Below are 17,618 nucleotides of genomic sequence, written 5' to 3' on the forward strand. Positions count from 1 at the left end.
ACACATATTTCTCCCTAAAGGAAATGTGTAAGTAAATCCATGAGCAATGGTCACACTCCATGTCCCACACAGAGAACTTATCAGATTTTGTGATGTCAGGCACAATATGGAACAGTATATAAACAGTGGTTGTTAAATAGAAGACAGAAACTTTGCTAATGCTACAGGAACTGTTGCTTCCGTCTATGTGAACTTCTCAGTTAACCGTGGAGTGCAGAATTAGCTAATATTGGAGATGCATTTTCAGATTGGACCCTGGGTTTTTTTTACAGTCACGGTTCAGTATCAGAGTCCCTGCAGAGAAACAGTTCAAGTACCTGCATGCCTTTCATGCACAGGCTAGTTTGGACTGGCTATGGACTTGCATTTGGTGTCTTCTCTTCTCTTTTGCCCTGCAGTTCTACTTGATCTGAATTTCTCAATGACCCTTCAGATAGAACTAATTCAGTCTGTGCATGGTCTTCAAAGCAGAGTGGAGAGGGAACTATATTGCAAAGGTGACATAAAAATCTGGAGAATGGTAAAAAAAAAAAAAAAAAAAGGTATCTTCTGCAATCAGATGAAAAAAACATCACATAAGGGGCGCTGCTTGATGAGAAGCTCAACATGAGCTGGCAATGCACACTCACAGCCCAGAAGGCCAACTGTGTCCTGTGCTGCATCCAAAGCAGCGTGGCCAGCAGGACGAGGGAGGGGATTCTGCCCCTCTATTCCTCTCTTGTGGGAAGGGTATGGAACTGTTGGAAAGGGTCCACAAAGATGATGAGAAGGCTGGAGCACCTCTGCTATGAGGACAGGCTGAGAGAATTGGGCTTGTTCAGCCTGGAGAGGGACTTTTTATAAAAAATGGTAGGATTAGGGACAATGGCTATAAATTGGAGAGGGGCAGATTTAGACTGGACATAAGGAAGAATTTTTTCACCATGAGGGTGGTGAGACACTGGCACAGATTGCCCAGGGAAGCTGTGGCTGCCCCATGCCTGGAGGTGTCCAAGGCCAGGTTGGATGGGGCATTGGGCAGCCTGAGCCGGAGGAAGGTGTCCCTGCCCATGGCAGAGGAGTCGGAATTAGATGATCTTTAAGATCCCTTCCAACTCAAACTGTTCTATGATTCTATATCTGGAACCATTTCAAGGATGGGCCAGGGTTTAGTTTCAATTAAAACGTGTGCTTGAGTCTGTCAATTCATAGGCCAAGGATCACCTGAGCCATGGTGTACCTCTAAATCATCTAATGGAGTTGGTAAATGTGGTTTTCATTCTCACAACATGTATCTTTTCTAACTGGGTGCACACACATATAACAGCATTTTTAAATATATATGGAATACACACAGACAGACTTAAACTCAATTAATTCAGTTGGTCACTCTGCTAGTGTACTACCACCATGCTTCTCTTTCTAATGTTCCTCTATCTTGACCTGAAAAATTCAGTGCTACTTTGAGTTCTTAAGATATTGCACGTCTTCAATATTGTTGTGGGAATTAACCATAGACCAGAAATTATGCATCTGCCTGTACGACCCAACACACCCATCAAGCAGATGATCCAAATTACTAAGTATGCAAATAAGAATGGATTCTGATTGTTGGTAAAACCGTACAGATTCAATATTCAAAACATGTTTTTCAGAGGATATGGTCTAGGGCAATATTAAGACTCTTCGCTGCCAAAAAAAAAAAAAGAAAAATCTCCAAATAAATTTGTCCATGCAATTCTAATAGCATTTTCTAGATTGTTCCACATGATCCTTGTAGCTCAGACCCATGCTTTCTAAACAAACACTGTCTGTTACTATCTTGTAACATTTTTTTGTGTTGAGGATGTCAGAACAGCAGAAATTACTGATGCCACTGCGTGTTCCCAGAGCAGCTGAATTGCAGATTTATTTAAAAATCGAAGACCTTATTTTGAAAACAGAATATTTTTATTCACTGGACAACGTCATCTATGAAGCAGAAAAGAACTCACATGGCTAGAAATACTGAAGCCGGCGTGAGAACTCGTGAGTAAATTATGATAATAGAAATAATAAGCTTAGCTCTTAGTGACATGCCTCAAGACATGAAAGTTTGCTGTTTAAAATAAAATTTACTTTGGTTCCAGTTCTGCTGTCACCTAAAATTAAGGTAAGGTAGGAAGTAAGCCAAGGTAGATAAATATACTAGAAACAGAGAGATTTTAATAATATATACATTGGTTTATGGGTACATACCATTATCATATGTAGTGATAATGACATATCACTTAAAAACATTTTGTTCCTTTTGGTTCTGTACACAAACATGTATGAAATAGTAAGACTGGGCCATGCAGCAAAGTACTCTGTGCAATGGTCAAATGTAGGTAGGAGAATCAAATTTTGCTGCTGAGCAAGAATATCCTAGTATGATGCTTGTCCTTTTGGAAATCATTTCATTGTCTAAAATTGGAATGGAACTATATATTTTTAAAAATAATTAAATAACACTGTAAAGAATTCACACTGCAATTCAGGGTGCAACTTAAAAATCCAATTACTAATGCATGCTTAAAATGAAAGTTTATCAACCTCAAATTATATTGATCCTACTGAAATTAATGCAAAAAAAAAAACCCCAAACTCAATCCAAACCTAATAACGAAACAAAATTATGCTTTTTCCTTCACAATGACCTAAAATGTAATTAGCCTTATTAATTAACACTACTTCCACATCAATGTTCCCCTGAAATTTCAACTATTACAGACAAGTTCAGAGGTTCATCGCCTGGGATTGGCACACATAGTAAGATAAAGTAAAAATATGATAGAAAGTTATAAGTTTCCATAAGTTATACTAACAGCTACTCAGGATTGATGTCCAGGATATTTAGAATTTCATATATAAGCAAATTGCAGTTTCAAATAGTAGTACTCGAGAAACATGACAGGTTAGTGGTAATGGCTTAAATGAGAATTTTGTGGGGTAAATGGTTTTAACACAACGAACTCCTCTAATCTACAGAGGAAATATAGTTTAGGAACTGCTTGAGTAAATCAGGTAGTATCCTCAAATTTCTAAGCCCTCTTTTTCCAACAGTGCACATAATTACCCAGGAAGTTTTTTTCCCCACCTCCCCATACTTAGTGCATGTCAATTTTGAGGCTCAGAACAAAGAAAAGAGGACACTGTTCTTCCCTCATGGTAATGAAAAACCTGCTCAGTTATAAAGATATTGCAAAAAAAAATTCATGATTTTTTTTATATATATTTTCTTCAATTTATTAATAATCTTTTGTATATATTTATTTATGGCTTTGAGCAAAGACAAAAGAAAAAAATCTAACTCATCCCTGATCATACAGTTATTGTAAGAATCAGATCTATAGTCTTCCCAGCAGCAGTAAGAGCCAACCTTTTGCATTAATACATTTCATCCTGTACAGATTTCATGAGATTTCATACTTATGGGCGTACTTATGTACAGAGAAAACAGGTCAGTTCTGAAACTAGCAATGGTTCTTTATATTACAGGAATGTGAGTCATTTTTTTCTTAATCTAAGTATATATACATTCATACATACATATATATATATACGTATATAATTTTATACCCTGTACCATTTTTTTTAATTAACATACAAATCCTAGATATTGTCCACTCTATTACAAAGTCATTAAAAATTATTTATGGTTTCACTGAAAGACCATGTGAATTAATATTTCTTCATAGTGCTTAAAAGAAAATAAAAATATATATAAAAATATTTCGCTACTAACCCCATATCTCCTATTAAATGTAAACGTTAAACAGTTTGAAAGATCATATATGATCTTAATTAACTGACACAATTTGTTAGTATTAAAACAATAGAAGGGTTATCATACTGATAAATAAATGGTCTTGCAGCGTATCCATAATGTTCAAAACACTTTTAAATAATTACTTCCCCATATACTCCTTTGGGCCACTTAAATTAATGGCAGCAGCATGTTAATGGGTTAATTACATTGGTTTTTACTGGTGAGTGGGAGTCAGCAAAAACTGGAAGATTTTTTTAACATTTTTATTTGATGTACCACTTCAGTAAAAGGCATAACAGGCAGCATGGGTTCAAGCTCTGTTAGCTTCATAACATTTACTTGGCTCTCAAGTACATCTGGATTCACTGCATTACGTAGTTTGTGATGTTATTTAATTTTTCCATGCATCGTTGAACTCAGCGTTAATGGAAAACAAAGAACTCCTTTGCATCCATTTCCTTAACATGAGTCAGCTGGCTTTTAAGGAACAGAATATATGCTTGTATCATATTCAAAATGCTGATTTTTCAATGAGTTAAATTATGACACATTTAGTTTCAATCTCTATTTAATGTGACAAATCAGGCACAAATGATTACGAAAGAACTTTTTTTTTTTTTTTTTTTTGTGGATAAGATAATGTGAAGGTCTGAGCAAACAAAACAAAACTTTCACAAAACAGTATGCTATACCCCTGCTTTCTGTCACCATTTCCTTTCTGGTTTGAAGACATAAAAAATAATAAACCTCGTACCTATGGGCTATGTTTGACACTACATGCCTTAGGATATACTATCCATTTAGTTACAATATACATAGAGCAAATCGTGCATTTCCAGACAGACTTGATGCTATATTATATTTATTTTTGTAAATTAACACCACAGTCAACTACAAAACTACAGTGAAGACACAGAAAGCACCTGAAAGCCTAAATCAAGCTGTGGTTTACAAATAATCCTTTAAATGAAAAACCTCACTTCTAGACTTAAACCAGAGATTCAATGTCAGCATTATAGGAATTTTAAGGTAGACATAATTCATGAAACATTATTATTTTCTAAGATACCATAAAGCCTCTTCCTACAATAGCTGACTGAACCTATTTTTATGGTCATTTTTTTTTCTTTTTTTTTTTTCCGAAAGCATGCATGGAGTATTCTCGGATGCTCCTGAGGGCAAGGAGAGGGAAAATGATGGTATTGGTGAAGTACAAGCGGTTTGCGGGATCAAGCGTACAATTTTGCATAAAACATTGCATGTAAAAGTAACATCGTAGGTTTTAAGCCATTGCATTACAATTTAACAGTTGTGTTGCACTTAGCTTTAACAAATTTTAAAACAGTAAATTTTGAAGTGAAGAGCGGAATCTAAATTCCTAAACAAAGACCTTGCAATGGTACACCACACAGCAGCTATTTTTGTTTGGGTCTGGAAAGTTATTTACAATAACAATATTTGTAGTCTTTGTAAAAGTCTGTAGCAATATGAAGATCAAAGTCCACCCAGTTTTCTGAAATAACAGAAGGGTTGACACGCCATGAGGTTACAACCTATCCAGAGGAGTGCTAGTGCTAGCCTTTTGACTCGCAATTTTTTTCTTTTCCAATCTAATTCCCAACAGGAAGTGCTAACATATGAAATGCAATGGTAAATTACGAATGAATTCTTCGTGAGAAATTAATTAACGATGTGTATGCAATAAATGAAATAATACGGGTTGCAGAATATCACTCAGTCAGTGCTATGTGTTAGATTGCTATTTCTCTTTTTTTTAATATACTTGTTTGAAGTTTGTTATAGTGTTGACAATTTTTAAATCTCATAAACAGAGAAATCTGTTGGACTGATTTTGAAGTTGACATGTTAAAAGTAAGTAATACTACAGCTGAATTTAGACTTGTTTGATGGTTGCAAGAAAGGAAGACATGAATTCAAACAAGTTTTTTTAATTCTTTTTTTTTGATATATATTTTTTTTTATACATATATAACTTTTACATTTGTTATGTAGGGCAAAGCTGTCTAAAGTATTTTTTCTGATAGCAGACTGCTGTGGTACATTAGGAAACAGGCTAAAACAGTTCTGGGGACGGTGCTTGGTTCGGTACAAGTCCGTTGCTCACAGTTTCCAGGGATCACAAGTTGGACGCAAACCGTGGTTTGTCTCCCTCGGGCTCTGTGCTTAAGACTGTGGAAGAATCCCTTTGCAGGGGAGCTGTGGGTGGCATGGCCCCCCGGTTTGGGGGGATGGCTCCCGAGGACATCTGTCGGAAGAGCGAGACCCGCTGGGGAACGGTGGCCCGGCTGGCTGGTGGCACGCCAGGGCCAGGAGCAGGTTGCGGGAGGGAGGCAAGGGACTCTCCTACGGTGGGGTGAGGCCTGGCGATGAGGGTGGAGATCTCGTGAGGCAGCGAAGGCTGCGAGGCAGACAGGGGTCGCACCTCCCGGCTCAGGTTGGTGTTGTGGAGGGCTTGGGTGCTCTTGTGGACCTCGTTCTTCTGCGCAGACCCAGGGGGCTGCTGGGGCGCCTGCGGCTGCTGCTGCATGAGGGAGAGCTGCGAGGCTGTTGGCGAGGCGTACTGGAAAGTTCGGCCGGCCAGAGGGCTCTGTACGGGCGGGCTGCAGATGGCAGTGGTGTAGGAGCAGGGCGAGAGGATGGCAGCCTGCTGGGGCGTCTGTGTGCTGGGCGAGGGGGAGTGCAGGTTTCCGTGGGACAAGCTGCTGGCGGTGTACACTGGAGGAGACTGCGTCCTGACGCGCGACGATGAAGCGGAGGTGCTGGAGTTCATGGTGGGCATCTGCTGCAAGCTCACTGGGGCGATGGTCTGCACCATCTCCCTGTCGTGCTTCACGATCTGCTTCAAGATCTCATTCTCCTGGTTGTTGAAAACCCCGGTGTTGAGGTCCTTCTGGAACTTCTGTAGGAGAATTGAGTTCTTCTTCCCTTCACAGAGAGGCAGAACAGTTAGCAAGTCTGACACACGGTGGCAGACCCCTGCTCTGACTTTGCGTTTCAGCCCCCGTCACAAAGGACTAAATATCATAAAGCCCTCAGAAAACCACAGGCTGAGCAGGGGCCACACCACGCACCACCACAGCGACTCAGGCAGGCAGGTGGCTCCCGACAGCTGGCCTCCACACACACCTGGTCCTCCCCTCTCCTGTACCAGCACAGCAGACTTTCATAACAGAAAGATACCTGGGCTTTCTGTGCCTCTTCATTTTTCTTGTATTGATATTATTACAATTATTCAAGAAATATAGCCATGGTAATTTACTGAGCAACAGGGAGGAAAAAGTCATTGAGTTCTGCCTGTATAATGTCTTCCTCTTTCATAGCAATACTGTCCTCATTTCCACTGAACTGTTGCATAAGTTATAAATACACCTGCTATTTAGCACATTCCCTGGAACTAATTATTAGACATTAGTAACCACTGACAAATAAGTTTGCGAGAAATCATCTCTTTAAATGTTTGTGAACTAATATGAACTAATGGATAATGTGACACCTGCTTGCACAATATTGACTGCTGTACATTGTGTCCTGCTGTCTGCTTGATGGCTCTCGGTGTCTGCAAGATGTGGACATTATTCTGTGTTGTCAGATGCACAGGAACAAAACTGCAGTCAATTGTTCCTTTTTTTTTTTTATAATGGTTTTCATTTTATCTTTTGTCCTGTATAAACACAGCACTTCAGATGGGATTGCTTCTCCAAGACCAGGCAGGGCTTTACTACTAATATTATTTCAGCACATATTAATTATAGTTGGACTATATCTCCAAAGAGTCTTCACAGACAAATTATAAGACTTTGAAAAGTCTTGATACAATAAATTGATGCACTGAGTGCTCATAATCTGCAAAACAGTGAAATAGGTCTTTACTGTTGCTATATTAAAGAAAACACGCTTTCTTCCAAATCATACCTTCAACTTGGAAAAGACAGATCAGTGATACTACCCTGCATTTCTTTCTGTACTCCCTTTGAAGAAACTGCAGACATAACTGCATTGAGAAACCGTGATGTGGAGAAATCCTTACACTGGAGTTTTCTTATGAACTTGAGGAAACACCACCAAACATGATAAATCATATTTTATGCATTGCTGCATTTTAAAACCAATGTGAATAATGATGATCTAAGTGCAATTCTCCCAACCGAAGACCACACATTTTATCTAGTATGTCTCATTAGGGAGGTCCAGAATGTTCTGGATGTAGAACAGCAGACTTCATACACCCTGTTTTGATAATCTGCCACGTTGTTCTGCCTTTCACTGATATCATTGGCCCGCTTTTCTGATTGCAAGCAGATCTGAGTACCACCAGTGTGCAGCCATCAGCACTAGCAGTGCCCGTGCTGTGAGGAAAATGAGAGACCTGCAGCAAAGGATTAATTCACTCTAACAAACATAGGTCTTGTGAGTGCTGAGGGGCTTCAGCTCTTCCCAGCATTATAGAAGTCATCTGTAAACAACTGATGTAGGAAAATGTGATTTACTCCTCGTGAAACAACGTAAACCCTATCAAGTACTGAGGACAGCAAACAAAATATACAGAATTAATAAATTATACTGATGATAATTAAAGTATACAAAATAATCCTCAAAGGAGTATGAGAGCTTTCTAAAACTCAAAGTTTTTTATTATTTAAAAGTGAGATTGCAGAATTTCTTGTCAGAACACGTTTTATTCATAGATCAAGAGAAAATTTACTGCTGTGTAACACAAATAAAGCTTTTAAGAGGGGTTTAATCTGAGCTTTTTATCCTGCAACTTAAGGAAAAGAAAGCGTAAAAAGGTTTTAAGAATGCTTAATATGGAAAAAAAAATAATACCTATCCTGTCAAGTCTATCAATTGCCACTGTTTCAAAAGCCCTTCTCATCATGGGGTACTCTTCCAGAACCTCATTGAAGTTGTCCACTGAGAGGGAATACAGGCGACAGTATGTGTCTGCTCGTACACTGGCAGTTCGACGGCCCTTGGTCAAGAGACAAATCTCTGGGAAGAGAAAAAAATCAACAAAAAGCAAACAAAGAAGTTAGTGAACCATGTGAAACCTCAACGCTAGGAAGTGACTCAGTGCTGATAAGTAATAATTCAGTACTCAATGGCAATTTTTCTATTCCTGTATACACAAGGGTGCAGGGAAAATTCTGAAGATGTTTGATCCTATTTTTGCTACTCTCAAAAAATAACTATTGCCCTTTAAGAGCCGCACTTATAGGTTTTCTCAGTTTGGACCCTGATTTTATCAAGCCTCTATAAAAAAATTTCTTCAAGTTTTAAGAAATGATCCATCAGCTGTCAAATACAGCTTGCTCACTCAATTAACCCAAGTGGTTCTATTGATTTTTTTTTTAAATATCCACATGACATATAGGACCAATTCCTTTAGTCGTTCACCAGATTTACTAAAGTAATTTAATACACAATATAATGATACTTGAACATTAGAGCTGTTATGAGAAAATATGCTTCAAGCATTAAAATGTCTTCTATTTCCTTGGGGTTTTTGTTCTAGGTATTTTGGGAGAGTAAATTTATGATTTTAGACTTTTTTTATTCTCATTGGGCTAAAACCCAGAACCCTTTTAACCTCTGCTTACTCCATTTAATTAGCATAGTAGAATTTCTCTGCAAGTGCTTCCAAGAGGAATTCATCATTCTGCAACAGAGGAGACCAAAGCCATATGCAGAGTCCCAAGAAAAAGCTCCAAACCTGCGACTGCTGATTCCCTAACCCACCAGATGAGGGTTATTGGATAAAGGCCAAAGTCAATGTATGAGGCTTATAACAGCAAAACATACGCTGTAGAATATTTATGTATATCAAAATAGCAAAAACTTAAAAGTCAATTGCACGAAGAAGTGCTTGAGTTGATCCTATTTGCAAGGTGGGGCATAAGCATACACTAAGAAATATTAAAAATTCTGTCAAGAACACTTAGGCTCAGGCAGAGTAAGAGAATGTTTCCCTACCCAGTTCTAGTAGTCAAGATGCCGTCATATTTAAATACCAGATAGGAAACAGTCTCCTATTCTGTTCCATGTCTATCACAAACAATTCTCGATCAACTATCATTCTCAAATGTGGAAACCCAAATACTTTTTATTAACTAAACCAAAGAATTCTGCAGGCTTCACTTCATATAAAGTGCTAAAATAGTTTTTTCTTTGTTTGTATGTATTTAACAAAATACATTTTTTATTCATCTAGAATGTAAAGAACCTTGATTTTTTTTTGCCTCATGCTTCTTGCTGAAGAATTTCCACATGCCATCTAACCCTGAAGGCTTAGGGGCTAAGATGCTTAAATAACCATGGATAAGCCAAAGTAAATTAATGTGGGACCAGTTACAAGCACGGAATGTACTTAAAACCCAACAGCTTTGGGGACAATTGATAGAGAATAACAGTTACTGTAAAAGTCTTGACCTAACGTCTCTCACAAAACTTGATGCCCCTGAAATAATGACAGTTTACTGTAAAGAGCCAGCCAGGTCAAACAGAAGTCAGTCCTTTCCTCTTCTACCCCCTCGGTCACCCTGACCCGTTCTCCTTTGATTGAGCTCAATCCATTTTATTTACAAGAGTGAGAAGGACATTTTGCCCAGAGGGAGAAGTTAAATGCAGTGAATGCCTGCTGCATTTCCTAAGATATGCTTTTGATCTCACACAGAATTACATTTTACAATAATTGGTTGAATTTAGAGATAACTTAACTAGCTAGAAATCTGTGTGACTAATGATCACCTTTTGTCAGCATTCCTCACTTAAAACTGTTGCAAACAATACTAGAGGTATATGGAGGTGTCCTCTGCTACAATCAACAAATAAAAGTATTTGAGTTTAAAAAAATATCAAATGCCCCAAACTAAACAAATGTTGACCATGGATCCAAATAATTCCAAAGAATGTAAAAAAAATATATGGAGAAAGTACTTTTTTCATCATTATTAATCTAACAAATGATGGATCAGAAAAGACACGACACATATCACTGCACCTAGAAGCTGATCAGGGAGTGCCACTGCGGAGCCTGTCTGCTCAGGAAGCAAGAAAAGCTTTGTGCTCTAAGCTCCAATTGTACAGTCTCATTCAGAAGCAGCCTTCTGACAGAAATAGTATCGTGTGATGAATACTCACGTGATGCATTTCTAGCACTGCTTCTTGACTGATTAAAGTTGTATTATACTCACTGACACATCATCTATATTGCTTTGTTGTACATATCAATAGCATCATTTGTAATCTGGCCACCGGACTAATGTGCCTGATAATTGTATGTGTTCTGCATTTAGGTTCATTTCACCTATTAGCTATTTGTTTGGAACAAACTCTCATGCTTAATAAAACATAACACATGAAATCTCATTTACTTGGATGAGAGAAGAACACAGACTGCCAAAATGTGTTCCGATCAAACACTTGTGTTCTTTTAAATAATTTTTTTAACAAATAAAAAGCTAGTAGATTTCATGAAGAGAACAAACTAATGGAAATATCCATGATATATTTAAAATGAGTTTTAGTGGCATCAAGTACACCAGGTGTCCTCGACAGTTATGCTCTCCTTGATGTTCGATTGATTTAAACAGACTATGAAAAACAAACAACAGCACAGGAGTGTGCAGTGAAACAAAAAGGGCACAGATTATTTTCAAATAGCTTGGACAAACAAGGTTCTCTATTACCATAAAAAGAAAGCGCGGCAGCATATTACTCACTTATATTCCCACGTGTGGTTGGCATGGCACATTGCCTTCATGCTGACACTTTCAAAGTGTCAAACACTTCTATTTTTCCTTTCCAAACAAAAGAATGCCTTCAATTCCAATTAAGAATTATGTATGAATTATGTACAATGAACCTGTAATTCAACTCTTAATGCAAGTTTTACTTTAACTATTAAATCTCTTTGGACAACTGTTCCCTAGAACATTCTGAAACAAACGTCAATCACTGCACTAATGAAAAATGACTATTTGAAAGCACTCAATGATGCTAAAAACATTCCTTTGTTCTTCAAGTGCATATTTAGTACAAATGTAATTAATTTTTCTGTGGAAAACACAATTTGTGTTCTGCTACCATCAGATCTTTCCCACAGAAAAATGAGCTCTCAAAAGAACATGGAAAAGTGCTCAAATAAAATGTACTCTCTGCTGTCAAGACATTGACTGAAAAGCACAGTGGTAAAAGTTTGAAGCTAAGCCTATTCTGAAGGTCATAATTAAAATAATCAAAACTGATCACCAATATACCAGTTGCACACATACATGGGACGTGGTTCAGTTGCAGACTTGGCAGTGTTAGATTTATGTTTGGGCTTGATGATCTTAAAGCTGTTTTCCAACATAAATGATTCTATGATTCTGTGGCAGTATTTCAGTAAGAGCATAAGGTTCATGTTTTGGAACACCACGAGTCTCTAAAGAAGCCTGTCCATATCTGTATCTCCTAGAACAGGAGATGTGTATATCATATTCTATGATTGCATTAGTGTGACAGAATGTTCTGGATAGGAAATTCTACATACCTGAAAGGCAGCACTAAGGAAGATTGGTTTCAGGAAACCCTGAATAAGTTGAGTGGTACAAGTCTGTGATGACCATTAGCATTAGGATCAGTAGGACTTCTGTAAGCACCCCTGTTTTGGTTTCAACTGAGATCACATTAAACATTCTTGTGGACTGGACTGACATGTCACTGTAGGTGACAATTTTCCTGCTTTCCTGTTGCTATGTGATTTCTAAATATTTTTTCTCCAAGCAAGTAACTGCTAGGGATGTGGCACCAACTTATCTCTAGAATCATCTGTGGTGTTGCACTGCTTTCTTGGTCTTTGCTGGATGAGTACATGGACTGGCTACCCCAGCAATAGTTTCCTACTTCCACTTTATGCAAACCTATGAAAAACACTTTTTGACTTCAGGAAGCAGTACACTTTATCTGACAGTGTGGCACCTACTCATTATCTCTCAGTTCATTTTTCATAAAAATAATACGCTAGATATAATCACTCAACTTTCTATGTCACATTAACATTTGAATAGAGATTGAAAAACTTCAGAAATCAAAATAACAAAATAAAGTTGCCTTCATTAAAGGACATCAAACTGGTCCTGTCTCCACGGAACATATCTTTTAGCTTAGGATGGTACACAGTAATATGTAGAACATTAATAGAATGAATTACTATCTTATGCACGGCTTTGTTTTGCAAGAACACAAAGACCAGAATTAAAGCAAAAGTTCACTTGACTAGGTGCACGAATTAATTTTTTGTAGTAAGATGTTAACTATAGTAGTATTTAGCCATATAGTGCTCTCCATGTTAAAATTAAGTAAAAATAATTAGCAGTTTCTATGCATTCCTGAACAACAACAGTTCTAAAGTGCTCTGTTCCCTTCCAAAGCTGTACCAGCCTTCCCATCATCTGTCAGATTTAACATTACAGGATCTAATGAAGTGTCCTTCCAGCTGAGGACAGCTGACAATTGCTTCAGTTCCTCAGCAGGAAACTTGTTTCATCTTGTAGCACGCATATACATTGCTGTGCAAACGGGCAAGCAGCTATTCAGACCATCTGGCTACTTTCAGCAGCAGAAAAAAGATGGAAAAATCAAAGCAATTCAAAGGGTTGGGTCAGTTAATCTAAGCTATTTGTAAATCTTGTAGGTGAATGGGACAAGGGATTTAAACATTGTTTTTTTTTTTATACAGAGTAATGAGTTACTAAACTATTCTAGAAAAAAATTAGAGGTACAAGAGGTCTTTCCATCTACCAATTTTCAGAACAAGTTTCCCTAAACAATTAGGTTTAGGTTATTCTTCTTTTCTGAGGTAACTCTTTGTAACATCAACTCTTTCACATGGTGTAAAGATCAGTAGTTCTTGATTTATTTCATACTACTGAAGCTGTCCACTGACCAGAAACTAGCTAATGGACAATTTCTTGCAGTGCCACTCACAGGATGGGACCTTCAGCTCAGAACACTCTGCTCCCAGCTTCACAATAGGTAGTATCAGTGATTTTTTTTTCCTTTGGGAAAGGACTATGTAAACATCAAGCAACAAAAATAAATATCAGTAGGCTTCTAGACACCCCATTCTTTCAGAAACAGAGTGATTTTCCACTTCGATGTTGACTTAACTATCTCTAACACAGAAAACAGGGAGAACTTCTTTTATGTGATAAAAACATGATTGCTTTAACACGTACATCTGCATTTCTGTTTCCTTTTTCTTTTCTGGAAAACATCAAAGTCAACTATCGATACTTTTTTTTCTAAATTTTTAAATGCATTCTTTTAATCTTTCACTATATTATGATTAGTGCACAAAATGGAAAAGCCGGAGATATGCTGCTTTTTGCTGCAGATATTAAAAAGACTCGCATCAGGTGTTATGATTTGTCAGAATGTAGCTTACAAGAATTAAATGAGTTTTAGCAATCTATATTTCTCAAAAAAAAAAAAAAAAGAGAGTAAATGCTATGCCATGTAGGTATGTAGATTTTTTTTGCATTTGTTTTGTAAAACAGTATTCATATTCACATTATATTCACATTAGTCAAGACTGTGGAGGAAAAAAAAAGAAAAAGGCAGTGATATACCTCAAATTCAGATCTATGGAGTGGATGGAAATGGAAAGGCTCAAGTAACATTTACCTTTGAATTCAATCCTATATTTAAGAAACCCTACAAATACAGCCACAGGTCAACAGGAACATTTCTGCAGCAAAGGAAAGAACGTAAGAAGAAGGAAAATGGAGACTATTACTGCCTTTTACAGACAAGTTTGTAATCTGGACTGGGAAAGTAATGCAAGAACTACACCTTTTCCCATCTTATTTACACTAAGTATGAAATTGCAGACAGGACAGTTTGAATTTGTCTGAGTAAGCAATATCAGACACTGACTGCATGACCTCTTCATCTAAAACCTGCCAACAACAATTGTCTGCAAAGTTGCTTTCTGATGTCTGGGTTTATCAACCAGCGACAGGGTTCATGAAGGAGTCCTGGATACAATGCTGAGCAGTTGTTCCAGTTTGAGCTAAAGTAGAATTAGTTTTCTAACTTCTCAGCTAAGCCTCATCTAAGAAACTTCATTTTCTAAAGGTTAAATGCACGCTTTTCCAACAGTGTTTCTCTCCAGAAGTAATAACATGGGTCATTGGTATGCAGAAATGTCATTGCTTATACTTATCCCTATAGAAATCAAGGCCATCCTTGAGCTGATGGAGTGCTGTAAGGAAAGGGGTGAAAAAGGTTCACTCCTGCACGGAGGGACAGACAGGACGGGTGACCATAAACTAACCAACAGAGTATTGTGTGACCATACACGTCATACTCAGTATAAAACTCAGGGTCACGAGTGCTAATATCTCTTCTTTATGGCTGACGTTCAGTGAGGACCTTGTCCACCTTTTTGCCCTGATTCTGGACACATGCATTACTGAATCCGGTTCCTGAGTCCAGCTCCCTCCCACCACTGAGTCAAACCTGGGACCTTTCCCTGTGCCTGCTCTGCAGCATCTATGGGGATGTCATCATCAAGGCCGGGGGGCAAATTTTGTATATTTGCATATATTTTATTAGTTTCTTATCAACAGTATTTTCCTTATTATAATTATTGTTTCATTAAAGCTGTTTAATTTCATTTTCCAACTCACGAGTCTCTTTCTCTCATTTCCTCTTTCCCTGGGAAGGGAGAAGAAAATTAGGATCACAACTGCTCCTGTTTAGTTGCCAATCAAGCTGTCTGGGACTAAACTGTGACAGCAGTTACTGTTCTGAAGAAAGACTGAGAATGGCCAATTACAATTAAGGTTACAAAACAAATTCCCTAATGGCTCCTGTCATTTTTTGAACTATCAAGAAATGGACAGAGTGTGAAGATTTTTCTCTGAATAACAGCAATGAGCAGGCTGAAAGCCTATAACTAAAAGACAGAGCCCAAGGCAACAAAAGGAACCTGGTGATTGGAGTCTACTATAGGTCACCTGATCAAAAGGAGGTGATCGATGAAGCCTTCTCATTCCATTTACAGGGGGCATTGCACTCGCATGCTTTCATTGTGCTGGGGCACTTTGACCACTTGGACACCTGCTGGAAGAGCTGTAGGCAATCCAGGACACTCCTAGAATGCACTGAAGACAATTTTTTAAGCCAGGTAATAGACACTCTTACCGGGGTACATGCAATACTTGACCTGGTGATCGCCAGTGTGAGTGAGTTAATTGGGGACATCAAGGTTGGTGGCTGCCTGGGATGTAGTGATCACGTACTGGTGGAGTTTGTGGTCCTGAAGGTTATGGGTCAAGTGAGTAAGGCCAGGATGCTGTATTTCAGGAAAGCAAAATTCCAGCTCTTCAAGGACTTAATCAATAGAACCCCCTACGAAACTTACCACAGGGACAAGGAAGCAGAGCAGATATGGCATATCTTTAAGGATACCTTCCTCTTCATCCCCAGGTGCAAAAAGTCTGGCAAGAAAGGCAAGAGACTGGCATAGCTGAGTCATGACCTGTGGCTCAAACTGAAGAGAAAGAAGGATATGCACAGACAGGGTCAAGTATCCTGGGAAGAGTATAGGGACACTGCCTAGTTGTGTAGGGTTCAGGCCAAGAAGGCCAAGGCATGGCTGGAGCTGAATGTGGCGAGGAATGCAGAAAATAAAAGGAAGGGCCTCTGCAGGTATGTGAAGCAAAAAAGAAAGGTCAAAGAGTGTATACCTGCCCTCATGAGTGGGACTGCCAAGCTGGCAAAGACAGACAAGGAGAAGGCTAAAGTACTCAACGGCTTTTTGCCTCGGGCTTCACTAGCAACTTCTCTTCCCACACCTCTTGAGCAGATGGGCTGCAAGACATGGACTGGGAGAGAAAAGTCCCTCGTGCTGTAAGAGAAGATCAGGTTTGTGACTACCTGAAGAAGCTGGATGTACATAAGCCCATGGGACTGAATGAGATGCATCTGAGAGTTCTGAAAGAACTGATTGATGTAGTTGCCATGACAATCTCCGTGATATCTGAAAAGTCATGGCAGTCAGGCGAAGTCACTGGTGAGGGGGAAAGGAAAACATTGCACCCATTTTCAAAAAGGGTAGAAAGGAGGATCCTGGGAAGTACCAAACTGTCAGCCTCGCCTCAGTGCCTGGGAAGATCATGGAGCTCCAGGAAGCTATGCTATATATGCTTCCTCCAGGAAGCTATGCTAAGGCACATATAGGACAGGCAGGTGATCCAAGACAGCCAGCATGGCTTCACCAAGGGCAAGCCCTCCCTCACCAACCTAGGGGCCTTCTATGAGTATGTAGTGTGACTAAATCAGTAGACGAGGGAAGACCTACAGATGTCGTCTATCTGGACTTATGTAAGGCCGTTGACATGATGCCTCACAACATCGTTCTCTCTAAACCAGAGACATATGGACTATTTGGTGGATATGTAATTGGCTGGATGGTCTCACCCAGAGGGTACTGGTCAATGACTCAATGTCCATATGGCGACTGGTGACAAGTGGTGTTCCTCAGGGATCTGTTCTGGGACTGGTGTTGCTTAATATCTTCATCAATGACATAGACAATGAGATTGAGTGTACCCTCAGCAAATCAGTGGATGACAACAAGCTGAGTGCTGAGTTTTACACAGGACAGGATGCCATCCAGAGAGAGGGTGATACGCTGGAGAAGTGGCCTTGTGTGAACCTTATGAGGTTCAACAAGACCAAGTGCAAGGTCTTGCATCTGGGTCAGGGCAACCCTTACTATTGATACAGGCTGGGAAATGAAGAGACTGAGAGCAGCCCTGCAGAGAAGGACCTGTGAGTC

At 38.9% G+C, this 17,618-nt stretch overlaps 1 protein-coding gene across 1 annotated transcript in view; it reads right to left on the reverse strand.

Annotated features, from left to right (window-relative positions):
* Window positions 1-1,082: 1,082 nt before the first annotated feature.
* HCN1 (hyperpolarization activated cyclic nucleotide gated potassium channel 1) overlaps window positions 1,083-17,618 on the reverse strand; it is a 199,736-nt gene continuing 183,200 nt past the window's right edge. Inside the window, exons 7-8 of the mRNA XM_054055328.1 lie at window positions 8,615-8,779; window positions 1,083-6,715 (exon numbers count right to left, since the gene is read on the reverse strand). Coding sequence (XP_053911303.1) covers window positions 5,907-6,715; window positions 8,615-8,779 — 974 coding nt within the window. The 3' untranslated portion in view covers window positions 1,083-5,906. The remainder of the gene's footprint in view (window positions 6,716-8,614; window positions 8,780-17,618) is intronic.

This window comes from Cuculus canorus, chromosome Z (genome assembly GCF_017976375.1).
Source record: "Cuculus canorus isolate bCucCan1 chromosome Z, bCucCan1.pri, whole genome shotgun sequence".
Lineage (NCBI taxonomy): Eukaryota > Metazoa > Chordata > Aves > Cuculiformes > Cuculidae > Cuculus > Cuculus canorus.